At 39.8% G+C, this 24,359-nt stretch overlaps 1 protein-coding gene across 7 annotated transcripts in view; it reads right to left on the bottom strand.

The window, feature by feature from the left end:
• Positions 1–24,359, bottom strand: part of ARFGEF3 (ARFGEF family member 3) — an 85,742-nt gene that overhangs the window by 14,748 nt on the left and 46,635 nt on the right. For 5 of the 7 annotated variants that reach the window (XM_052674443.1, XM_052674412.1, XM_052674431.1 and 2 more), the window contains 18 exons: positions 23,333–23,445; positions 21,690–22,600; positions 18,338–18,421; positions 16,839–17,005; positions 15,776–15,941; positions 13,545–13,652; positions 13,037–13,252; positions 12,676–12,786; positions 11,386–11,536; positions 10,601–10,915; positions 9,453–9,586; positions 8,033–8,178; positions 7,342–7,521; positions 6,525–6,669; positions 5,266–5,388; positions 3,976–4,079; positions 3,442–3,586; positions 529–657 (listed from right to left, as the gene is read on the bottom strand). In XM_052674443.1, coding sequence (XP_052530403.1) covers positions 529–657; positions 3,442–3,586; positions 3,976–4,079; positions 5,266–5,388; positions 6,525–6,669; positions 7,342–7,521; positions 8,033–8,178; positions 9,453–9,586; positions 10,601–10,915; positions 11,386–11,536; positions 12,676–12,786; positions 13,037–13,252; positions 13,545–13,652; positions 15,776–15,941; positions 16,839–17,005; positions 18,338–18,421; positions 21,690–22,600; positions 23,333–23,445 — 3,448 coding nt within the window. The remainder of the gene's footprint in view (positions 1–528; positions 658–3,441; positions 3,587–3,975; positions 4,080–5,265; positions 5,389–6,524; positions 6,670–7,341; positions 7,522–8,032; positions 8,179–9,452; positions 9,587–10,600; positions 10,916–11,385; positions 11,537–12,675; positions 12,787–13,036; positions 13,253–13,544; positions 13,653–15,775; positions 15,942–16,838; positions 17,006–18,337; positions 18,422–21,689; positions 22,601–23,332; positions 23,446–24,359) is intronic. The other 2 variants (XM_052674423.1, XM_052674441.1) reach the window with 1 other exon arrangement.

The raw sequence follows: 24,359 nt of genomic DNA, 5'->3' as shown, positions 1-24,359 counted from the left end.
GCTGCATATTTTTGCTTACACAGCCTACATTCCAGATAAGTTTCTTAATTCATTCCAAGCTTGAAGCCAGGGGTGATTCTAGAGAAGGCAGTTTCTGAAACTCTTTTTTATGGGTTAAGAGAATGGTGCAGTTGTAGATTTCATCATGAGATTAGTTTTAGTTCTGAGTACATGAATGTTTACTCAACTGTGAATCTCCTGTGCTGCTCAGGAGGCCTACAGAACTGTATAATTTTATGAGTTTCCTGCACTTGCAAATGTTTTCCGTAGCCAGGACACTGACAGAATACTGCACCTCTTAATTTGTGTATGCAGGACTTAAACGTACTCCTACAGCATGCCTTCTGTCACCACAGAACAATAGGTTAACTAACTGGAACCACAAATCCCATTCTGAGAAAATTCCATTGTATTTGAGCATGTCTGTGCAGCTCTTGCACGAAGAATATCACAGTTTATAGAGGTGGGTTAGTATTCTACAAGGGACAGGCCAGGGCTCCAGTAGCTCAGAGTTTATCCTTTAATTACCAGGTGTCTTGGCAACATCCCGCAGCAATTCGAAGAGCAGATCCAGAGTTGGAGGTTGGTGCTGGCGGGGACAGTTGGATATGGCAGTTGTTAATTCTTCCAGCAGAATAATCCAGACATTGATAAGGCCTACAAGTAAGAAAACAGACTTTAAAAAGCAGTGTGACACTGCACTGACCACAGGTGGAACTCAGAGAGTGATGGAAACTAAGCAATTAAATAACTTAAAAGATTGTAAGTACTTTCTCATTTCACTGCTGTGGTATAATTGCAGAGGGCAATATCAGTTTTTGAAAAGATTGTCTCCTTTTCTTTCCCTTTAATTTAGTTTCATGTTTTGTCCCACTCTTCCTCCTCTACATACTTTTTTCTGGTCTAAGTTTGCCATTCCCACTAGTCCAATTGCTGTTTTATTTTTTTTTAAGTTATTTTCAAGTATTGAGTGACAAGTTAGCCAATTGAATCTTCTTTCTTAAAAAGCATAAAAAATGTTAAGTCCAGTAATGAAATGAATGTCCTCTGAAGTGTTTTACAAAAGATGCAGATATGGTACATGTCCAAAGAAATGGACATTTAGAAGGGCTCAGCCCTTCTACAGGTTTTGAATTGCCCCTACAAAAAGATTCAACTAGACTAGATGTGTTTTATTTGCACTTTGAAATTTCAACTGGAAAAATTAAAACCATAAGAATGCACAGGAAATCCTGCAAGCAGTAGAGTTGTATGTGAGATACATAACACTAAGGGATCTCATTAGTACTGCAAATCTGCCCAGAACGGTTTGTACCTGTTTTGTACAGAATTATTTAATTATCTTTCTAAGTGAGGAAATAGCACAACTCACTCAGCACTAAGTCTGGCTATCTTCAAATCTGGAAGAGCTAAAAACATTCTCTGTTAGCAACTTATTGAATAATTTGGCACGGAATAAAAGACACTATGAAAATACACTGCACTACCCTAAGGCAAAGTAGGCTAAAACATTCTGCAAGATCTTGGAACTGACTTTTCATAGAATCACAGAATCACCAAGGTTGGATAACACCTCCAAGACCATCCAAACCAACCATCCACCTGCCACCAATACTTCCCCACTAAACCACATTCTTTAGTACAGCATCTACATGTTTCTTAAACAGCTCCAGGGATGGTGGCTGAACCACCTCTGTTATCAGCCTCTTCCAGTACCTGACCACTCTTTCGGAGAAGAAATTTGTCTTAACAACCAACCTGAATCCCCCTGTTGCAACTTGAAGCCATTCTCTTCAGTCCTATCATTAGTTATACAAAATAATCCTTTCAAGGACTTGCAGAGAGCTGTAAAGTCTCCCCTGAGCCTTCTCTTTTCCAGACTAAATGATTATAGTCTCCTCAGGTGCTCCTCATAGGGCTTGTGCACCAGCTTTGCTGCCATTCTCTGGACACTTTCAAGGGCCTTGACGGACATCTTTCTTGAAGAGAAAGGCCCAAAACTGAACAAACTACTCAAGGTGTGGCCTCACCAGTGCTGAGTACAGAGGAATGATCACTCGCTCCTACTGGCAGCACTTCTGATACAAGCCAGGATGCCACTGGCCTTCTTTGGCTACCTGGGCACACTGCTGGCTCATGTTTAGCTGAGCATCAACCAACACCCCCAGGTCCATACTTCTTCCACATAGTCTTCTAGCCATCCATTCTGACCCAAGCCTGTAGCATTGACTGGAGTTGTGGTCAAAGTGCAGGACTCATCACTTTGTCTTGTTAAACTTAATCACATTATTTTTAGCCCAACTATCCAGCCTGTCCAGATCCCTCAGAGGAGCCCTCCTACTCCCTGGCAGATCACCACTTTCTCCCAGCTTGCTGTTGTGTGCCAGCTTACTGAGGGTGCACTCAATCCCCTTGTCCAGGTCACCGATAAAGATATGGAACAGGACAAGCCCCAATAGCAATCCTTGGGGAACATCACTCATGATGGGTCGCGAGCTGGATTTAGCTCTATTCACCACTGCTTTCTAGGCCTTACCCTCCAGCCAGTTCTTCACCCAGCAAAGAGTGTCCAAGCCATAGGCTGCCAGCTTATCTAGAATACTGTGGGAGACAGTGTCAAAGGCTTTTCTGAAGTCTAGGTAGATGATGTCAACAGCCCTTTTCTCAGGGACCCCAGTGCCCAGTGAGGCACTGCCTTCTGTTTTTGTAAACTCGGTTTACTTAGTATTGTTCTAGTACATTACCAGCTTCTGCTTCAGAGGGCCAGCGTGGATTCAGAAGCACTATGTCTGCGTTTCTCTATTGCTTGGCTCCATGCACATCTAGTTCCGGTGTTCTTCAAACACCTGATTAATCCACAACCCACAAAAGCAACACGGATAACTAGGAGAATAATGTTCGTCATTTTTCTGGAGGTCACAGCACTTCCTACTGATTTTAGTTCATTTGGTTCAACAGACCATGGCACTTAAGTTTGGAAACATATCTAAGTAAGTATTCTTTATCTTTGTAAACTTCAACTCAACACTGACAGTTTTTCTTTGAAAGGAAGGGCTGTCAGCATCAACCTCAAAAGGTTTTCATTCCTTAACAACAGTAGCTGTGGATCCAGAAAGTACTTTTGTGTTTGCTCTCAGACATATGTCTGTATTCGCTGTATTATAACATGTTAAGTACCCTGATATTTATTCATTTTATTACAATATTATTGCCTTCTTCCGTGACACTGCTTGCATTTTTCTCATACATGAGTTGTAGCTTTTAACATACAGAAATTGACAGAATCTGAACTCTAAGTTGTATGTGCATACAGACAACAGACACAATAAACTCTGTGAAGTTTTTCCCCTCCTTTTTGCTTTCAGCAGTTGGCAAAATTTACAGTGACATGTAAAAGAAACAATTGATTAATCCTACATTTCCTGCTTTCAGTGCACTTACCAGTGTCATCATCAAAGTCAGAAAGGATGCACTCAATGCCATCCTCACTGCTGGCTGACTGCTCCTGCACTCTTCGGGGCATATTAACCAGCCGGCCACTGAGGAAAATAGGTTTCAAGGGCATTTTGTAGATTTTGGCTAACAACTAAAAAAAAAAAAAAAAAAAAAGGAGAGAGAGAAAAAAAATACATAAGAGAAACGTCACTACTTTTAGCTCTGTTTTATAGTAACTATGCAAATAAGAATTTATGTCACTCTGGATGTGCAACTGTTAGGTTTTGAATGTTTTTTTTCCCCACATGCCCTTCAGTTCTGAGTGCTGCTACCTCCTCAGTTTTCCTGCTGTTAGCTGGCTCAGAACTCACGAGGATCCTTCAGATTGCCAGTCTCTCTCTGGCAGTGCAGCCTCTTACCAGCAGCTCTGTAGCAAATTCTATTGTATTCATGCATTTTACCTAACCAGTGATGCAAAGCCTCGAGGACAGGACTGTCTCCTAGGCCATGTTAGTACCTGTGCAAGATTGTTCACTATACCTGAGAACATCTCCTGAGGTAATCAAGAGCGGGAAGGCACAAGTCTGTAGATGCTGATCCTGATCCTGGCACACAGTCACCCATCTCCTTACAATCTACTTCCCCTGGGGATGGGAAAGGCAGCAGTGGGAGGGACAGAAGAGAAACAAACAGGATTAGCTTTGTTTTTCATGCAGTTGAATTCCACTGTCTGAATAGAATGCAGAAATCATCCTTTGTCTGATCTTATTAGATGACAACTGAACGATTCTCATATCTTGCTTTTTGATGTGTAACCACAAATGGGACAAACTTATCTCATGAAACTAAGAAACCTAGAAGAAATATGACAACATTTCTACACAAGGGATGCATGTTCTCCTTGCTGTACTGGACGAGCAAGTTTATTTCTCTTTTGTAATAATAATTACGATTCCAGTCCGTCATCATAAGCTGAATTCTGTCCCCCATTGATATAAATGGTGAAATAACTTAACAGGAAAGGAATAATTGCAGTTAGGTACTTCCAAAGCTTACTATCCCTGTGGATCCTTTGGCCTAAGTTGTATTCATATGTATAAAGAAAAAAAACAGTTCACCTTTACTGTTTACTAGAAATTTTGCAATTTACATACGGGAAAAATATACCAATTTTACAGTTCAATGAAAACTGTTTAACTGCAACAATCAAGGCAAGCAAAAGAACTTGTGGGTTGAATGACCCAGCAGCACTCTCCTCTACTCTGAAGTTTGGTGAAACACCAAGATTACACTGAGACTTGACACACCTTGTCTCTGCTGTCCTCAGTAACGCAACAGAAAAATTAATGCTTATGATCTCAATCAAGGTTCAGCAGGTTTTCAGCACTGCATATGCAAAACACTGCTGAGGTGGGAAAGGGTGCAAAGAAGCCATGTAGCTTTGACCTCTAAATATAAGACATACCATCTGTTACAAACAATCTGTGCTGTCACTGCACAGTGCCAGGGTCATATCTCAATTATTGTGTTCTTTTATTTTTTTTTAAAACTGAACTTAAGCAAGTCCTGATGTAAATAAGATGAAATGACGAAAACATTTAAAAGAGAGAGATGTATCTTTGCTTCTATTATAACTCATGCCCTTGATAGCATTCAAAATGTTTCTGAAGTTCTCTTTCAATCATTTTGGACTTTATTCTTGAGAAACTGAGACACTGCTTCTCTTTTCCCTACAGTACTCTGTATTACAAAGCAGGATTCTCATTTTTGGCAGAATCAAGTTTGACATAGCGTAAGTTAATAAAATATAAGGAAAATAAAAGCATTTACCCAGTCCTTTCACAAACTTCATAAGGCACATAATATAACTGGTGGCGGCATTGGCAAAGACCTGGATGCTGTCAGTGTTTAGGAATGCTTCAAAGACATCAAACACTGGGGCCTGGCGTTTCCCTGTGGAAATTACAAGATGAGGACTTCTTCCCATCCCCCATAAAGATGAATTTCCAACAGTTTCTAAACAGTTTAGCTGAATCTGTAGGATCAATTCTGTTCCGGGAAGAGACAGAAATGCTTCAGTCATCTTAGAAGTAAAAACTAACATGCTTTTTCCTCTTTTGCTCCCAAGGCAACTCGCGTAACCCTACACTGAAAGTAATGCTGACTCCTTTCTTCACAACATCTATAAAAAATATCTGCTTACCAGTGCCCACATGGTAAGAGCAGGTACATGCAATCAGCAGTTGTGTAACATTGTTGTTTGGTGGAGCCTTAGTCCTAACTGTCAAGATGACACAGCAGTCACACTGAAAACTATTCTGACTCTTCTGATACAGTGACAAAATAGCTTTGTTTTTCCTAAGTAGCTAATCAGTCTACTAAAGCTGTATAAACTTGCATTTTGCCATGATAATAACAGATCTGAAAGACAAAATTTCGGAGGCAAACCATACCCCTCATGCATGGCTTGTAACATTTATTAACCTGTAAATGTGTCAAAAGGACAGACTAAAATTATTTGTCCTAACTACCCAGCTTCCATACTTGCAATCATCTCTGAGAGAGACGTAGGATCAATTGTAAAGCAAATGATTTGTAACAGCACTAGTAATTAGAACCCCTGTGATCGAGTGCTTGAACAAGTACCTACCTGGAGCATCGCACCAACTGACATTAATGTTTAAGAGCAGGAGGTTTCACATGGTAAGAAAGACGGTTGACATGAGAGGCAGTGACTGTATGCAGTCACTACAGCAGGGCAGTGACAAGAACTCAACTATGCTCAGCACTCACACACTGTCTTTTTGCTCAAAAATATTCAAGTAGGTTTGAAGCATTTTTTTCTTATTATACTCATCTGCCAGAACTGAAAGGATAGAAATGAAATTATCTCTGCTTTTACTCCCAACCTAATAAATCAGATACGTTAGTACAGTCTTAGAGTATAACAGTGCCTTTGTGAGCTATACTGTTTCAGAGTATCTATTCCGGTCAGGCATTTAAAATGTACTGAGTTATTTCTTGGGGCCTCAAGGAATTAGATTGCGAAACAGAAGAATACACAAAATAGTCAGTGCTGAAGACCTTACCCATAGAGTATTCTCCTACAAGGTACTCTTTAACCTCTGACTTATTGCCGCTGTGAACTGTTTCCAGGGCACTGAACAGGGGTCTCCATCCTGACTGGATCTGGGTAGAACACATTTCCACCAACTCTCCTATGGAGGTGACCACCTGCAAACAGTGTAGGAAAGGCTCAAAGAATAAAACCAGAACTGATACAAAGCTGGACCTGCAGAAGGAATGAGGAAGGCTTTAAACACGTTTCTAGATATACTCTTTTATCTGGGTTTCAAAATCTAGACTTTTTTTTTTGTTAGATAACTTAATTAAATCACTTTAAAGCCAGATGCACTTCTACTAAAGAGCTAGTCTAAGCAATAAACAGGTAAGTAGTCAGGGGCAGAGTTCTGAAAACAGCGCTTCTGCGTTGTATAACATTATTCTCCAAAGGTACTGTTATAATGCCTGGTGTGCTAGAATCTTGGGAAATATAACAATAATTTGGTAGATTCAAGCATCACATTTGGGTCTGCTCCTGAAGGAAGACCTGACTGTGGAATAGGGCCACACATATATCATTCACAACTGCTTTACAGAAGAAAAATAGTAAGCTACACTGAACAGCAACACGTCAAGGCTCTTTTGAAGTACAGAAAGATATCTGTATGCTACCATAATGCTGATTTAGGTAGGCAGGGCCCTCCTGAATTCCTGAAGATAATTGAGGGACACCATTTGAAGGGCATTTGGGAAATATTCAAGTGGATCAAGTGCACTCTGCTGACCATCCTTCTTATGGGCATGGTAGGTCACATACAGGCACCCTAGTCAGTGCTGACTTGCCTGGTCTTGCACATCCTCATCACACAGCTCCAGCTGCATGATACGCTCAAAGGGGCGGAAAAGTGACTCATTAAAATGAAAATGAGAAGGTTCATTCCAGTCTGTCAGCACTTCGGTAAGGATGTCATGGATGAAAGAGACAGCCTTCCGAGACACATGCCTCTCCTTGTGACAGGCAGCCTGCAGGGAGAGGAAGAGTATAAGACTTCACCCAAACACAAAAGCACTTCATGATGCCAAACCCTAATGAGAGCTTCATCATGACTAGGGAGCCCATTTGCCAAGAAAATGGGAAAGTACTGCTATGGAAATGGGTGATTGAGACTATGAGCTGCTTGGGGTCTCACAGATGCCTAAAGATTTAATGAAAATTGAAGGAGCAGACAGCTAAAAATAAATTAAATAATAAACCCCACAGAACAGATCTCATGTCAAGTACTACCTTTTGTTGCTACCAGGTGACAATTTTTCCCTTTTAAAAGTTTTTATGTATATACATCATATTTGATAAAAAGTGGCATTTGGTCATGCTTATATTTGGCCATTTATGGAACTTAAAAGTGAAGAGAACAGATCAAATAGGACACAATGCTAAGGGCTGTTACATATTTCAAGAAGACCATTATGCCTTCTTCAGCTGTTTCAGCTTTGCCATCCCTTGCACACATTCCCATCTTCTCCCCAATCCTACCTCCACCAGGTGAGGTGCCACCAGGCTCCAGCAGCGCATGAGGTGGAGCAGTGGGCGGGATTTACTCCTCACAATTCTGAGCATGGCATCACCAAGTCGGAACAAGTGAAGTGCACTTCTCCTGTCCTGAGTGGATTTTACTTCTCCTACAAGGGAGTAAAACAAAATAAACAGAAGCGTAAACAAAAAGCTGCTCCTTCATCTCTGGATGTCTGAAGAGAAACGTAAATCAAAATTCATAATGCTCAGCCAGAAAGAAATCAGTGTAAAACACAGCTTATACCTGGGTAGGTAAAAGAACAGGAGATAGACCCAAGCTTTATGAACAATGCAATAAAAACATCTCATTTTCCTTTGAGGGAAGATTTTTTGGGAACGTTTTTAAGACATAACGACTTGGAAAATAATGCATTATAATTCAATTATGATATCCAGTATGGATAAAAGCAGACAAGTTAAGCAAGGAGGTAAACAATTGCTACTGAGAGCCCAATAGTAGTTGTGAAGATCTCTGGTGACATCTACAGGAAAGAATATAGACTGCAGATTATTTTGTGTTGCTTTGTCTTTTGTACTTATTACCACACAATTGGTGAGAAGCATAGAATTTGAGAAAAGGATCATGTGTTCTACAGCCACTAATACTTTTACTTCCTACTGAAAACAATTCATCTTCCTTTCCTCTTATAATATTTGAAAATACACTTCATTGTCTCATTAGAATATGCTAGTTTAAAATATGTATATGCCACTTTCAGTGTAAAAATATATATCCAATTAATTGCCCTACCTTAATGTGGATATCATTATTACTACTACTGTTGACTTACTGCTACACATAATGCCATACCTTTTTTTTTACTTAAAATAAATAAATAAATAAAAAAGCGATTGGAGACAAGGAGGAACCAAAAAAGAATGACTAATTTTTATACTGAGATAATGCTAAGTAACACCCCAGGGAAAGGAGAAACCAATGAAGTTTTCATGTCTGCTACAGGACAGACAACTTTCTACAGGTTTTGTACTGTAAGGTATATGCTTCACTTTGCTGGGGAAGAGTAAGCAGACAACTTCCACTGCTGAATTTTTCATTTCTCAATTGCATGCTTCATTTGTTATCACTCATTCTATGAACACTTCTAAGCAAATGTCCTTTGAAGCGTCTCACAGCAGGGGTAGATGTGGTCCTTGTCTAAAAAAAGTTCTTTGTCTTTTCTAAAGATTTTGCAGTACTCCTACAGAAAGATCTTATTAGAATAAATACTGTTTTCTTTATACCTTGAAATTTAAGCGGAAAAATTAAAACCCTAAGAAAATGTTGCAAAGTACTAAAAGGTAGTACAAAGCTAATTTTGCAAGCCATACAGCTGTATGTGAGACAAAGAAGTCTGTGTTTGTTTGTTTGTTTTTTTTCTACCTGGCATTGCTAGGGAGTAATCAACTGTGTCTGTGACAGAATGGAAAAGTTGGGCCTGAGAAGCCTTCTTGAGCTGGTAAAGGAAGCCTCCCAGTGCCATCAAATTTAACTTATCAGCAGCATCTTCAAAGAGCCTGTGAATAAAAGAATAGAAATCAACTGAAAAATTCATGATATGGAGACTTAAATGCATTTGCAAGAGGAAAACCTTTAAATGTACGTAACTGCTGTGTGTTGCCTCTGGCAACACACACAGGAAGACCTTCATCCAGAAATGTTATCAATTGGAGGGTGGTAGAGTGCTGTAGGACCAAACAGAACCCTTCCAAGATATAAATGCAGCACTACAACAAAAAAGCACTTTTTCAAGGAATCACCACTGCCCCTTAAGTGGATCTTAATTGCATAAACAGTTCATAAACAATAATTACAAAAGCTAATATGCTCAGCTCTCCCAACTTACATCATCAGAGCTTCACTGATCATAGCAGTTTGCTCCATCTGTAAAGCCCCTTAACATGACAAAGAATTGAATTTAAGTCTTAGATCTAAAGCTGCTATATCTGAATTGCTATGTAGGAATATAAACAAGAGCCATTGTTTTCAACTGCAATGAGCTCTTAAGATTTAAGAGATAAACCTGTACCCTTAAAATTTTGCACAGATTCGAGGCAAGTTTCCACAGAATCACAAAGAAATTTCACATGGTACAGCCAGAAGTTAACACAATCATGATTCCCTGATTCTGCTTTCCATGAAAAACTTTCTGTTGTTCTGACAGTAGGAACTGCTTCTGTCCCTTCTTGTCAAGGCATGACACCTATTTTTTTTTTTTTTGGTCTGCTTTAATGAGCAAACAAAATAGATTAACTTACATGCAAGCAATAGAACTACCACTCCTAGGATGCATGTGATTTACTGGCAGATTCAGACATACCCATCCCAGCGCTTCCAAAAAGCAGGGCAAGTACAGCAAAGGTGCAGAAAACCAAGTCTTTTAACAGCTGCTGGCTGTGATACGTAGCTCCCCTGTAAAACTCAACTGAAGCAAGGGGACTGCAATAGACACAAGGATCAGGGCCCACTGCATCACAGGAAGGTCTATGTTGGTCTTGTTTTAGGAGCAGAGAATCTAGTGACACTTTTACCTGTCTGCTTGTGTGGAGAGTGTGAGAACAGCCTTGGCAGCACTGGTCCCACACAGCAAGCTGCCTCCACGGAAGTCGAAAGCTCTGCCCTTACTGCTCTCCTTGACAAGTTCCTGGATGGAAACTGGCTGAATGACAGGATTACTGCTGAGGGTCGTCTCCTGCTCAGGGGTCTGTTCCTGAGGAGTCTCTCCCAGCTCAGTGTCTGAATGTGGGCCTCCAGGTGCCTGCTGTGACTGGGTGATGGTAAGGCAGGGCTGGGAGGTGCCATCACTGAAGTGGGTGTGCTCCAGAGTGCTGATGTACTCACACACCCTGAGAACAGAAGGAAAAGATGGATTAAAGCCACAGAACAACAGCTCCTGTGTCCCTAAATCAGAGGACTCACTGAAGAAATGCTTGAGTCTCTACTCAAGTCAGAAGCATGCTGTAAGCAAAACTCTCAGACACATCACAGATAGTGTGTTATCTTACATCCCTTGGCCTCCCATGTCCTCATATAGCAAACAGCCTATCTGAGGAACTTGAATGGCCATTTAGGTTTCAGGATCTGACACAGTCTTCTGACAACACTGAAGTTTCTAAGCATTGATTTAGTCTCCAAACAGATGTGGAAAGAAGTGATTTTTCTCTTACAGATATTTAATTCAATTTAATTACAGTTAATTCACTCTGTTACTGGCTATGAAGAAGACTCCCAGAGTATGTAAAGTCCTTTTTCTCAGACTGGTACTTCATGGCAAGACATAGAAAATTATGTTTCTTTTGGGAAAGCTGCTAAGTACCTGAACACATGAGGCCAGCAGTCTTGATTGTGGCTTCCCATCTCCAGGCCCACATTTAGGACTGCATCCATACACAAAACATGAGCAGTGTGTAGGCAGACACCCTGCACTTTCCCCATCTGTTCGAGTTTCTGCTCCACTTTCTGTTTCACTGCAGCATAAAAACCAAAAAGAACATTGCCATCTCCAGCTTTTAAACAAACATTTGCTTCTTCATACGGTGGTAATATAGGTATACAGCCTGAAAGCTACAAAAGAAGTTCGAATTTAGATAAAAAAAAAAACTACAGAATCTCATTTTTTCCACATAAACATAAGGCAGTTTTAAAATGAAAACTCCTGTGGACTGATTTTATGAAAAATCAGTCTGAGATTAACACCCTCTAGCCTCAAATTCACATCTTATTGCCCACAGAACATATGTAGCATTGCCAGCAATAGTACATGTTCCTATTCTGTGCTGGCTGGATTTTTATTTATTTGTTACTAAAATCTCTTTTGCAATAGAAAAAAGGGTTTGTGGATTACACCTCATTTCCATATAAAAGCCCCAACAAAGAGCATTTGCTAATGGCCTCTGGCCACTGCTACTACCTCTTTTTTGCTTCTATGCAGGCTGGCCAACTCAATTCAGTTATATTGAGCACAGCGCTCAAAAGATAGCTTACCCTCAGACCTCAGGTTTGTTTTCTCTACTAAGACACTGAAATCAGTGCCAAGTAGGGTCATCAGTGCAAATGTATACTTTGTTATGGGTTTCTTGCCATTAGAAATCAGATGTTACCTGATCTCCAACCAGCCATAAAAGACATTATTGACTTTCACTGTGTGAGGAACTTCTGCACAGGGGTGCAAAACATTTTAGCTGGTATACCTTTTCTTTAACTTCTTTAATTTAATTCCTTTAATCGTTAACTTCCTTGAACATGATTCAAGACAAGTCAGGTTCAGTTTATGTTCTCACACAACATAGCAACAAAATACTGTTTTTCTGATGCCCTCTCATTGTAAAAGTGTCACAAAACTTGGGAAGTGCACATTAAAAAAAACAACAAAAAGCAGTTAACCTTACTTGCTGTTTAGCTGATTTCAGTTCCATATAAATTACAATTGACATATTGTTAAGAACCTACCACAGCAAGACATTTATTGAAACCTCTAGACTTACTTGTCCTATGCCTATAAAAAAATAATCCCCCTCTGTCATTCTTTTGTGTATAGTAAAGCACCTTCCATCTGCATCTCTGCAAACAATATGAGATAAGGTAGATCATTCAATCACATTGTCACCTTGAGCTATAGCATCACTGGGCTCTTGGATTTCTTTTTCCTCTTTCTCTTCTTGGACACAGGATGCAGCAGCCATTTGGGCAAGAGCAGATGCACAGTTAGCAGCAACTCCTGTAAACAAACAGCAGAATGTTTAACTAGCTTTTCCTCCTTAACCTCAAGCAATCTGAATGACAGGTTGAGTCAAGTAAATGGATGTATATGTCTATGTTGTAGGTAAGGTGAGTTCTATGAGAAGTTCTACAGGTTCCTTGATCATCCCAGACTAGAAAAGAATACTGCTTTCTCTTCCAAATTCATGTAGGGAAAGTTATAGTCCTATTTTGTGAATGTGCCATGGCAACATAAAACACAGCAGTACCTAGGGCACAGCTCAGGCGGGCTGCCCTCCTCAATCCATCCAGACTCAAACATATGGAGTCCTTCTCCTTTTGGTTCTGCTCTTTGGCTCCTTCTGCTCCCAAGATGAATGCCAGCCCCTTGGAGCTGCCTGCCATGCGACCAGTAAGCGGTGTAGACAAAGTGTCAATCAAGTTCTTCCAACAGCCAATTAAGAGGTATCGGGCAAAAGCAACTCCTGGAGTGAGAAATGCATTACTATCACTACTGGAAAATGACATAACAGCATCTCTATTATCAACAGTTAAAAAATGCAAAAAAAGAAGTCATAAATGTCCCCTGCATGCTGGACTTCATATGGTGGAAATAAAGGTATACAGCCTGAAAGCTACAAAAGAAGCTCATATGCAGGATACACTGATACACTTCCTTCAAATCTTAAAATGCTGTTCTTAAACCCAAGTGTGTTTACGGTATAGAACAATTCACCACTGGTAGATACACTTGTGCTTACAATATATTCTCAATACCTGCAACAACAGAATCATCTGTCTTCTGATTCTGGGAAAGAGGAGACTGAGCTGAAGCAGATGCCATCAACTGGCCACCAACCGTACTGCTTCCCAAGCCATCGATGTCTGACAGAATATCAAAGAGAACAACAGATTACTTACTATTCAACAAACAGATGGCAAAAAGAAAGTATCTCTTACTGGATCCACGTTCAAGCAGGTTTTGGTGTCCCTGATTTCTCATGTATGCTTTTTAGATTCTATTTTCTGGCAGCCTGGTGAAGCCTTGGTATAAACATAAGTTGTGGCACTTTATATTCTTTGCCTGGTATCACCAGCTTTTTCTTACAGAGTGGAAATACCCTTACTCCCAAGAGCTCCCTGAAATTACACAGTCAGTGGAAATTCTGGTAAAGATCACATGGTATTTCTTATTGTTTTGGACCTTCTGCACACTTATGCACAATCTCTGTATTTCTGAGTATTTCCTTTAAAATCTTGCTAAATCCTGTAACCATGTGTTCCTATATCTCACAGTCCCCCTGACACACTGGGATCCTATTTTCTAAATGGAATTGTTAGTGCGTTAGACCTACATGGGTTCAACGTCAACATTTACTCCAACACAAGACTAATTTGCAACGCAGAGTTTAATATTAAGGACACTGGCCTGACTTGCTTCCTAGAAGCCCGTCTGTCTCTTTTTCACATAGCTATCATTTTTCCAAAAGTGTTTGTTTCAGCTTCCCAACTGACCGCTCATCATACAATATTTAAAGGAAACGCTGGTCTCAACACAGTCAGCAACAACCTCTCAGAACATTGCTCTCTGATTACCACTTAATGGCTCAGCTGAAGCGGTGTTCTCCATACATACACTGTTCTAATTACTTCTTTGCAATCATACAGTACGTACATTCATAAAGACAGTGTATTTTATATCACTGTAGTATCATAGGCACCCTGTTGCCTTTCAGCAGATCACATATGATATTTTTTTCTCTCAAATGAAGCTAAGGATTGTTTTTCATTACTTGTTAGAGATGCTCTGGATTTTCAGCTTCTCACTACTGCCATTTGGCATATCCCTAGCATAGCACAAATCTGAACCGAAGGGGGAAAAATCTGTGGAAAGCTTCCAAGACCAGAATCCACTATTTATATTTGTTTGTACCAAAGGCATACAGAAATGGCTTTGCTATGACATCAAGAAAACAGCAGACTTACCACTCATCATTAAAAGGTACCAAACCTGCTGTAACTGAAGTTGAGAGAACTAAAATATGCTCTGGTTCAGTATACAAATCAACCTTTCCCGTCCCCACCATACTGTCAAACATTCTTCTGTATTCATTTGGCCAGAATATGCAGAACTCTCCTTTATGCATACACTTAAATGTATCCCCAGACAGATTTTAAAAATTTCAACACAGTGGTGCTACTAAAGTCATCCTATGGAAAGAGAAAACTGCATATCACATCTTCATGTTGTGTAAATGAAGAAGTTCAGAGAAGTTCAGTGAGTGACCTAGCCTACAACTGACTGGAGAGCCTAGCAGCTGTGTGATTCAGGTATATTCATTATATACAACAGGGTCCAGATTACAAGTAATTTAAATAAACATAATATATTTTCTAAAGGTAACCAAAATTCACATGATTTTACACATAAGTTATTAGGAATACCAGTAGGATACTGGGTCCAGTAGCATTTAAAGAAGTGCATTTCTTCCTTACAACTCCTGAAGTCTATCAGTATCTCCTGAAGCAAAAGGCAGCCACCTTTCAGAGAAAATAAAGTGCCTTTTTTTTTTATTTTTTAATTCCATATCCTCATCATTTATCTTAATTAGCATGCATTCCTCTGGAGACAGTAAGGAGGAGTCTCTGCTCATCTGGATCTTGATAATAACTGTGCCTTTGGGACATTGCCACCACACAGATGATAACCCACAAGTTGAGCAAACAAGTCATTCCAGTCTAATTACCTTTGGGGCACATTGACCACAGAGATTCAAGACTACTATGAAGTTTCAGTGGATTTATTTGTTTTCAAACCCAGAGTTTAAAGTTTCCTGTCTGACCCAGAACAAGCACTTAGGTATTTGCCACCACTGAGTGGTGCACATTAGCAAAACACCACTCACTGCCTGATTACACAGTATGTAATGGACCAAAGCAGAGTGTTATTGTAGCTTGTTTTAGACACAATTGGAAGTTAGTTCCTGCCATCATAACATTGTACTAACCAGTCAGCATGGTAATAAGTGGAAGGCTGTGTTCTTCAGGGCTTCCCCAGTATCCAGCTTCCCCTAGCATGTTCCTTTCTAGTACCTGGTGGTACAGTTCTTCAACCCAGGCTTGGGAAAATATCATCAACACTCCACTGGACTGTACCTGCTTCATGAACTCTTTCTGCAGGCAACCACAAAAGCCAGAAGTAAGACAACAGCAAGTTCTACAGCATGAGTTTCTAGCACTAGATCCATTCCTGAGCATAAGGTGATGCAGAAGTAGAAATGAAGTTATACAAAACTAAGAACTAACAGAGAATTATAGCATGTCTCTATGGTGAAAATGACATGAACATAATTCTCGTTGGAGAATACACGAATAAAGAGCTTTCCTTTCTCTTATTGTAGATCATGCAAGACACAAATAATAATGACAGTTCTCATACAGCAAAGGCACAAGATGATCTCTTACCATTTTCACAGGGTGGGGATAGAATCTCTACTCCATTAAAAACAAATTTGTGGCACCTAATGCTGCTTGTCCAGCAGTCAGGCCCTTTTGCATTGAACAGCTGTCACAGACAAACTGGGGTTCAATTAAATACATCTGAACTATTTTCAGTAATACTTAGGTATTAAAACCTAATTATCTTTCACTCAGACAACTGATGCCTTCATTTGTATAAATGCAAAGCTGGTATTAAGCAAGACATTTATTAATATGCTCAGAAGTATCTGCAAGATGAAGGCACACACCTTTATAGTAGGGACTAAAAAAACTTAATATATGACACACTGGCAGTGAAGATTTGTTACAAAGATGCAGCATCCATCAAAATGACTGCTTCTTTAATGATAATCAGTAGGCAGCATTCATTCCTCCCTGAATTGCAGAGAAGCTGCGTAATTCAGATGCATGATGTTTATCATGCAAAATTTATAAGTAGTTTGCTTCATTTGCAATTATTATTTCTCCACTTAGCAAGTATCATGAAGGACACTTACATGCGGACTGCTTTATGTGAAAGGAAATGAAACAATCTCTTTTCAAGCATTTTCTCTGTATTCACCAACTCACCAGCAATACAGGAGCTTGGGGAGGCTTCTTCCTGTAGTAATCTGAGTTGGCCAATTTCAGGTTTAGCAGCAGAGTATAATGAGAGACCATGTAGAGACTGTCTGCATTCATCAGAGTTTGGAAGCTGAAATTTGGGTTTCCTTCAAATCCTGGTGAGTGCATCGTACCTAACAAAAACACCATGTGAGCTCTCACATTTTACACAGATTTTGCCTGGAAAAAAAGATCAGAAACTAACCCTAGCATTCCAGCAGCAACAGATTGCTAGAATAGTTAATGAATCGTCAGCAGAAGTTGCTCTATTTAATGTACTAGGGAGTAGAGAACTAAACAGTCCATCCATAATGCAGTGCTGCAGCACACAAAAAAGTCCAGTCACAGTCCAGCAAAGAAATATGCTTAATTTGAAGTGCATAAGGAGCACCAGTATTCATTAGGATGTCTGCCAGGTACAAAGCAAAGGGCAGGATACATCTGCAATGGTAACCAGAAAGGTGAGGTGGGTAGGGGCAGAGGCACAGCCTGTGTACTTACAGGAAATTGAGCATACTTGGCACAAACAGTGCTAATGAGAGACCAGTTAACATCCCAGTAAAGTTGTTCCAGCTAAATGAATTGCTGGATGGGGACTGGAGTGCTTAGCACCTTGCAGGGTCAGGCTGTAATCAAAGAACGGCCTAGGCTGGAAGGGACCTTAAATCCTATCCAGTTCCAAACCCCCTGCCATGTGCAGGGTTGCCACCCACTAGATCAGGCTGTCAAGGCATCATTCTTTCCATGGCCTCGAGTCATGTGTACAGATATTTGGAGTCAAACTGGCTAGGACTTCATTACAACTCCAAGCCCTGTTTAGTTCATAATAACACCTGCTTTTTGGACAGCTGAGTACTTGCCAGTCCCATAAGCCATTATCTGTAAGCATTCAGTACTCCTGAAAACACTATCTGTATATAAGGTGTACCACTGGGCATGACTGTAGAGTGTAATCTCTCCTTCCTAGGTAGGATGGGCAGTACATACATTTTCCTCTGAGTTAGCTGGCCTACTGGTAGAAAATAACAAATCAAGTATGAGCAATACTTAATCAAATTCCTCTGAGCTATCATCTGAGCCATGAAAAAATCCAGAAATGTTTGACTCCCTCCCACCATGAACCACAAGATTTCACGGTTTTCACATCAAGTGTGAAAACCATATACCATTTCATATAACCATCTCATATAACATTGATTAGGGGAAATTAAGGAGTAAGTTTTCTCCTAGAGGAACATTTGTAATGAAACGAAAGAGAGAGCTTCCAAGGTTTGTTACATGAAGAAGCACAGCTGCGTCGCTTAGTTAGCTGCTGAAGTGGTTGACTGTGAGCATATTCCTCCCACCACAAATCTCATGCCTGTTCTTAGACAAAATACAACAAATCATCCACATTAAAAAATTAAAAAAATAATAATTAAAAAAAAAAATCCACACACAGAAAAAAAAGCAAATGTTTTTCTTGCCTCGTGAGGGTTTGAAAGTTCTGTGCTGCTGCCTTCTCGGACTTTCCACTGACGTCACTTTGGGGGCGTGGATAAGGTGAATAACTGTTTGAGGGCGGATTTAGAGAGAGAGTAACTGTTCCAGGGTGGGTCTAAAAAATGAACAACTCTTTCAAGGGAGCAACCTTTGTGGAAGAGGGGTGACAGGGCTGGCCACACATTATACCAACACGGGTTTCCACGTGTTTGTGGTAGGCTTCCTATGGTGAATGTTAACAAAGAATCTTTAGCTAGTCCCAAAATCACAACCCTGTGCTTAACAGCAGGCCTATAAGTAGCTTCAGTGACACCATCACTAAAGTTAAAGATGGATCTTCATGCTTTGCTGAGTGCTGGATCTTGGTGTAGTTAGTACATACTGATTTAATATGTGGTATCTTACATAAGCACTTCTGGACCTAGAATAAGCTACAGTAATATCGACTCAATGTGAAGTGTTACATAAATGAAAATGTGGGCTAAACTGCTTGTAACAGCACACTTGTGTATAGCTGCACATAAAAGAGGCTAGTAACAAACAGGGCATGTATTTGAGTGTTTGGAAAAAATCTGACCTCTAACTCCTTCTAAAATATCAGAAAACATCTAACTACGTTTGACAGAAGCTCATCCTCTCAAAAGGCTGATAGATAAACAACCTGCACTGACGCTTAACAAAACAAAAACCTTGCCACTAAAAGCTGTGCAATCAAAATCTGGTGCTAAAATGATTGCTATGATTATTAACACCATGGCACACAATTATTAGAATTAATTCCTTAAAACAGTAATTCAAGAGAATAGTGATGTCTGAATTAAGATAATACTGATCATGAATTTTACTTATAAATATCTGCCAGCCATAGCAAACAGCAAGCTTAGTACATTGCCCTAAAACAGACAGGTCATTTAAATTGGCAAGGTCAAAGAGAGCCTACATAAAATGAAACATTTTGTTCAAGCCAAGACAATATTGACCATTTCTAGACAATTTAGTATTTTTTAGATAGACATCACACTCCAATGTCAGTAGGATCTTTTTAGCATTTATTCTATCTAGCAACAAGCAAGGGAGAGCCTTCTGAAGGAACATTATAACCAGCTTTTAACCAACTGACTTTCAAATCTTACTTTCCTTTAAATTCTGCCTAGCTTTCTTTGCCGATTCCATGCTTAAATTCCTGTGTTAACACCTCAAATTCCTACATTCTTTCATTGTTTTCAGTCCCTACAAAAACAAAACAATGTTACAATGATATTTAAGGATCTAGCTGGTAGGAAAGCTCTATACTAACATATTTCACTGCTCCCTTGTGTAAGAAAAATTTATGAATGAACCAAAGCACGTAAATAAAGACTCAGAAAGAAAATTACTATTTCTGCATGGGCTGGTCTCAGAACTGCATCTGTCTCTTCTTCTCAACTTGAATCTTAACTGATATTCAAATTTCCTAATGTAGTCCTGAGGAATTATACATGAACAGATGCTATACATCCAAGGAGTCATATCAGTTCCTTTAACTTCATCACCTACTTTGTGCCTTGAATTTCTGGTGCTAATGAAGGAATTCTGAAATAATAATTTAATATTCCCTTCAGATGCAGAATTGGTGCCTCAGAAGCTCTCTGGGAGAGAGTTGCCACCCATGGACACATTTTAAATAGGCCTTCAGACTCATGCCTCTCATCTATACGCGTCCTCACCTCAGAAATATTGATGGACTTGTGTTTAAGATCAGAGGTACACATTAAAGGACTGTTTCAGTCCGATTGAGCCTCGTTCCAGATGTCCTACTGAAATATGAACTGCACAGACCTTGTGTACAAAAGAAGGGGAGTGCCCTATGAAATCACAAAGATCCATCACATCGTGAGGCTAGCTTTCTTAGAAATGTGAAGGCTCTTCCTCAACTCAACAGTCTAAGACCGGCTATCTTTCTAAGAGAAATGTACAAACCAGACAATATAAACTTAATGCAAAAATGGACTGTTATCCTTCTATCTTTTTCACTGTATTAGTCATACTGAATGACAACAAAAGTCATATTTAGCTTTAAAATCCGGAATTTGGCTAGGTATACCTCTTCTAACACTTCAGAACCTTCTACAGGGTAGAATCTGATAGACAAAAGGTTAGGAGAAATATGTTGTATGCTCATCTACATATGAGCTTTCTAATCGTGGACTTATGCTACAATTTCATTATTTTACAGGAAAATGAATTCTTTGTGACAGGAAGAATGCTTTAAAGCACCTCAATTCAGAATAAAATCAACATCCTTTTAAAGACAACTCCTTTGTTACGAATGCCTTATTACTATCTTCCTGAATCAGGCTTAGTTGGGCAGCATTAAAACAGAAAATCAGTAATATCAGCTTATTTGTGTGGTGTTAACACATTCACCCAGCTTTATATTAAAATTCTAATGTATGACAGCAGAGGCATCCCTTCCGACTCTGTATGAGTAATGTGTACGAGAGCACAAATGAATGAAGCAGTGATTAGGAGAGAAGTGATGGAAAAGGCAATTGTGGTGAGTTAAATTTAAGAAACAGAGAAATATATTTTCATGAACATTTCCACCTCTGCTACTGCCCGGAAAAAGAAAACTCTCTAACAATATGTGCATATCTTAGTTATACTATCAACAGGACAGACTTGCCTTTACATAGTTTTTTTTGTTTGTTTGTTTGATTGACCAAGTCAAAATCCCAAATCTAACCCTGAGAGAAGAGTAAGCATTCTACCTCTTACAAGGTAAGATCTTTTAACTATTTTTCAGTTGGTCTGAACTTGAGCTCTCAATTTCCTGTCATGATAAATTGCAATATAAAAAAAGAGAGCGAGAAAGAGGAGTTGATCCTCTTTTCTTATCTTTTCAATAGCTTATTGTAGTGAGATTTCTATTATGTTCTCTGCAAGGCTTGGCATTATTAACAGTACTGAGGTAACATATTAAGCTACTTGAATCCCTTTCAAAACAGGTGACAGTTCTCCCCACACCCCTAGTTTTCATGCTAATGGGCAGCCTCTCCTCAACATCAGCACATGCAAATTTTCTCAACAGATCTTCACAAGCCTTTGAAGAGATATCGTACTACGGAAAAGTTGATCTTACTATTGACTGAGGACATAATCCAGAGTCTGTTAAGTGCTCGTGGATTAACCTACATATTCAATTTGTCCCACTCTAAAGGAAATATGCTGTAGAAGAGGAATGTGCTTTGTAGAGCACAAACCTTCTTATTCTGGACACATTTTCTGAAGATGAGCTCCTACAAGAGAATCTTACAGCGTGCATGTTGGTTGGACAGTAAATATTTGCTTGCAAACCTGAGCAAAAAGCTGAAGAGAAGTTCTGCAGTGCTGCATCCACCTCCTCTATGCTGGGTAGAGCTATGAGCCGAGGAAGAAGAGCTTCAAGTGATTGGATGAAGAGCTGTGCGCTGTGCTGGTCTGCTTCCTGGTTTTTCAGCAACTTTAGAGAGAGAGCAGCAGTACGTAAGGACCTGGTACCTGGACAGTCTCGTGGTGTCTGCTCCTCATCAGCCAAGGAGCAATTGTCAGAGCCTATGTCCGAAACATCTGACCGGCCAGAATCCTTCTCTGCTGCCATGGAATACTGATCACATGAGTCAAATTCAGTCCTAGAAAGATCCTGATCATCTACACTGAAGTTACTTTCACTGTACCTGGATCCATAAGACCGGGTCTTGCAATCAACTGATAAGAAGTTAGTTATATCTGGATAGACTATGTTGTGGCTTCTCTGAACAACATCTGGCTGGTCAATGGTTTCTGACTCTGGTTCTCTATAATGAATCTCTTTGCTTTCATGTCCAGCTGGAGACGGCAGTGAGTTTTTTTGACTTTCCAGATTATCCTCTGGAGTTGTCTGTCCCATATCTCCTTCCAAAGTGGTCTGACCAGTGTCTGTGGTAACGCTAATGCTAATATCAGGACTTTTCTCATTTCCTGATTCCCAGGCAGGATTTTCTGAGGAAAGAATGCGCCTCTGCCACCTGAAGTCAGCATCATTGATCTCCATGGAGTCCCTGCTTGTCTCAGTCCCATCCTTCAATTCTTCCAAGCGCCGGAGGAGCAGATGGACCTGTTCCTCACTAAGACCCCTGCCATGGCTTAACTCATCCAGTGCTCCAAGCAGGGCGAATACGCAGGACACTGAAGCATAACATGCTTCAATACCACCCTTGATGCACGCTTCTGTCATCCCATCCATGATACTACAATTAAAACAGAATTTATCTAAGTGATGCAGTATATATAGATAGCCTGTCATTATCATCTGACACTAACCCTCCCAGAACTAGGAAAAACAGAAGTGAAATTGTCCTGTTGTACTACTTCTGGAAAAGACAACTAGAATTACAACAAATAATTACATCTCCCGTGTGGACACAGCCAATCTGTAAAGGGAGTGCCAACCAAGGAAATAGTTACTGGGCATTTTTTCCAGCATGCACAGTGCATTTTCCCTTACAGACAAGCACTCACACTGAAAAATGAAACAAACAAGCAATGCTCCCCTCCCCCAACTGAAATTAAATTATGCGTCCTGAATCAGCAAGAATGCTCTTTATAAGAACGAAGAATGCTTTTTGCTCAATCTGACAATGTTTCAATTCTGGATTACCTCCTTTGACTTCACCTTGGAAATGTACTTCCAAATAAGCACGATCACTTCATTGCAATATTAGGACCCATACCTAAGAATTTCCAGCTGTAAAACAATTTATATGGGTATTTTTGAAAACTCCTCAAGGCGGTTACTTTTACAAACAAGCCCAGACTTAGTAAAAATCAGTAAAAGCTTTTATCCACCACATTGTTTCACAGCTTATTTCACCTGAGAGATACCCTGACTTGCTCATACGTGGGTATGCTTCTGAAGGTGCAACTATTTAAGTGTCTTGTGCACACAGGTTTAAGAGAATAAAGGAGGAAACAAAGCATACAGCTTGAGAAGATCCAGATGGGACTTCCTTTTAGAAATAGACCTCTTCCTGGATTCTGACTCAGAAGAGCAGGGCCCTGCCAAATCACAAAGCCTCCGAGGACTGCCAAGTATCTGAAGGAAAGGAAACATAAGTTATTAGAGGGTAATTTAAATGTTATTTAAATACAATAAATGAGTCATAGTTTGGACAAATGCTAGAACCTGAAGCAGCTGTACTGCAAATTCTCTCAGCAAACTAAAACAGCACACTTAAGTTTTATTTATGAAAGTTATCTTTCCTCTTTTTAAAAGGAGAAATGCTTAGATAGAAAAATGACATATACAGCATGCATCACATACAGGTTGTTCTCTAGTGCTTTACATTACTGACTGAACATATTTCAACTGAACTGCAACCAAGACAATCTCAAATGCCTAAATGTACAAATATATTGTATTATATTATATACTGAAGGGAGTTTTGCTTGTTAGTCACCCATTACAAAAAGTCACCCATTCAAAAACACACACAAAGCGATTACTTCTGTGAAGTGATTCAGGCAGAAAGTGTATTAATGAGCAGAAAGAGGTAACAGAGAGATCCTGAAGGTAAAAAAAATTGAACTAATATTTTCCTAAAATATCTTAAAAATGAAATGCAGATTGTCATCTTGCAATTGTTTAAAATTATAGGAAGGTAAGTGCCAGAATGACTGGGCGTTCTGACAGCAACCCTGTGGGTGGTTGTGTGGTGTTAGGAGGGATCTTCAGACAGCCTCTCTAACAAAAATCCTCTAAAGAAACCATTGTTCAAACAAATTATGGATGTTGCTTTGCAGTCCACAATACGAGAAGAATGCAGCCGATGTAAATGTGCTGCTTGAAGAAGTCTCACAAGCACTGCCACAGGTACAGGGTGACAGGCCATAAAGGACTGGCCTTGACAGCCGCTTGTGACACTGGCAGCTTCCTTTTGGCTACTCTAATAAAGCTCAAGGAAACCATATTTCAAAAATCTGGCACATAATCAAAGCATACATTCCCCT

This window comes from Tympanuchus pallidicinctus, unplaced genomic scaffold (genome assembly GCF_026119805.1).
Source record: "Tympanuchus pallidicinctus isolate F22 unplaced genomic scaffold, pur_lepc_1.0 scaffold1, whole genome shotgun sequence".
NCBI lineage: Eukaryota > Metazoa > Chordata > Aves > Galliformes > Phasianidae > Tympanuchus > Tympanuchus pallidicinctus.
Note: the sequence above shows the minus strand (reverse complement) of the source record. Positions and strands in the feature narration are given on the sequence as shown.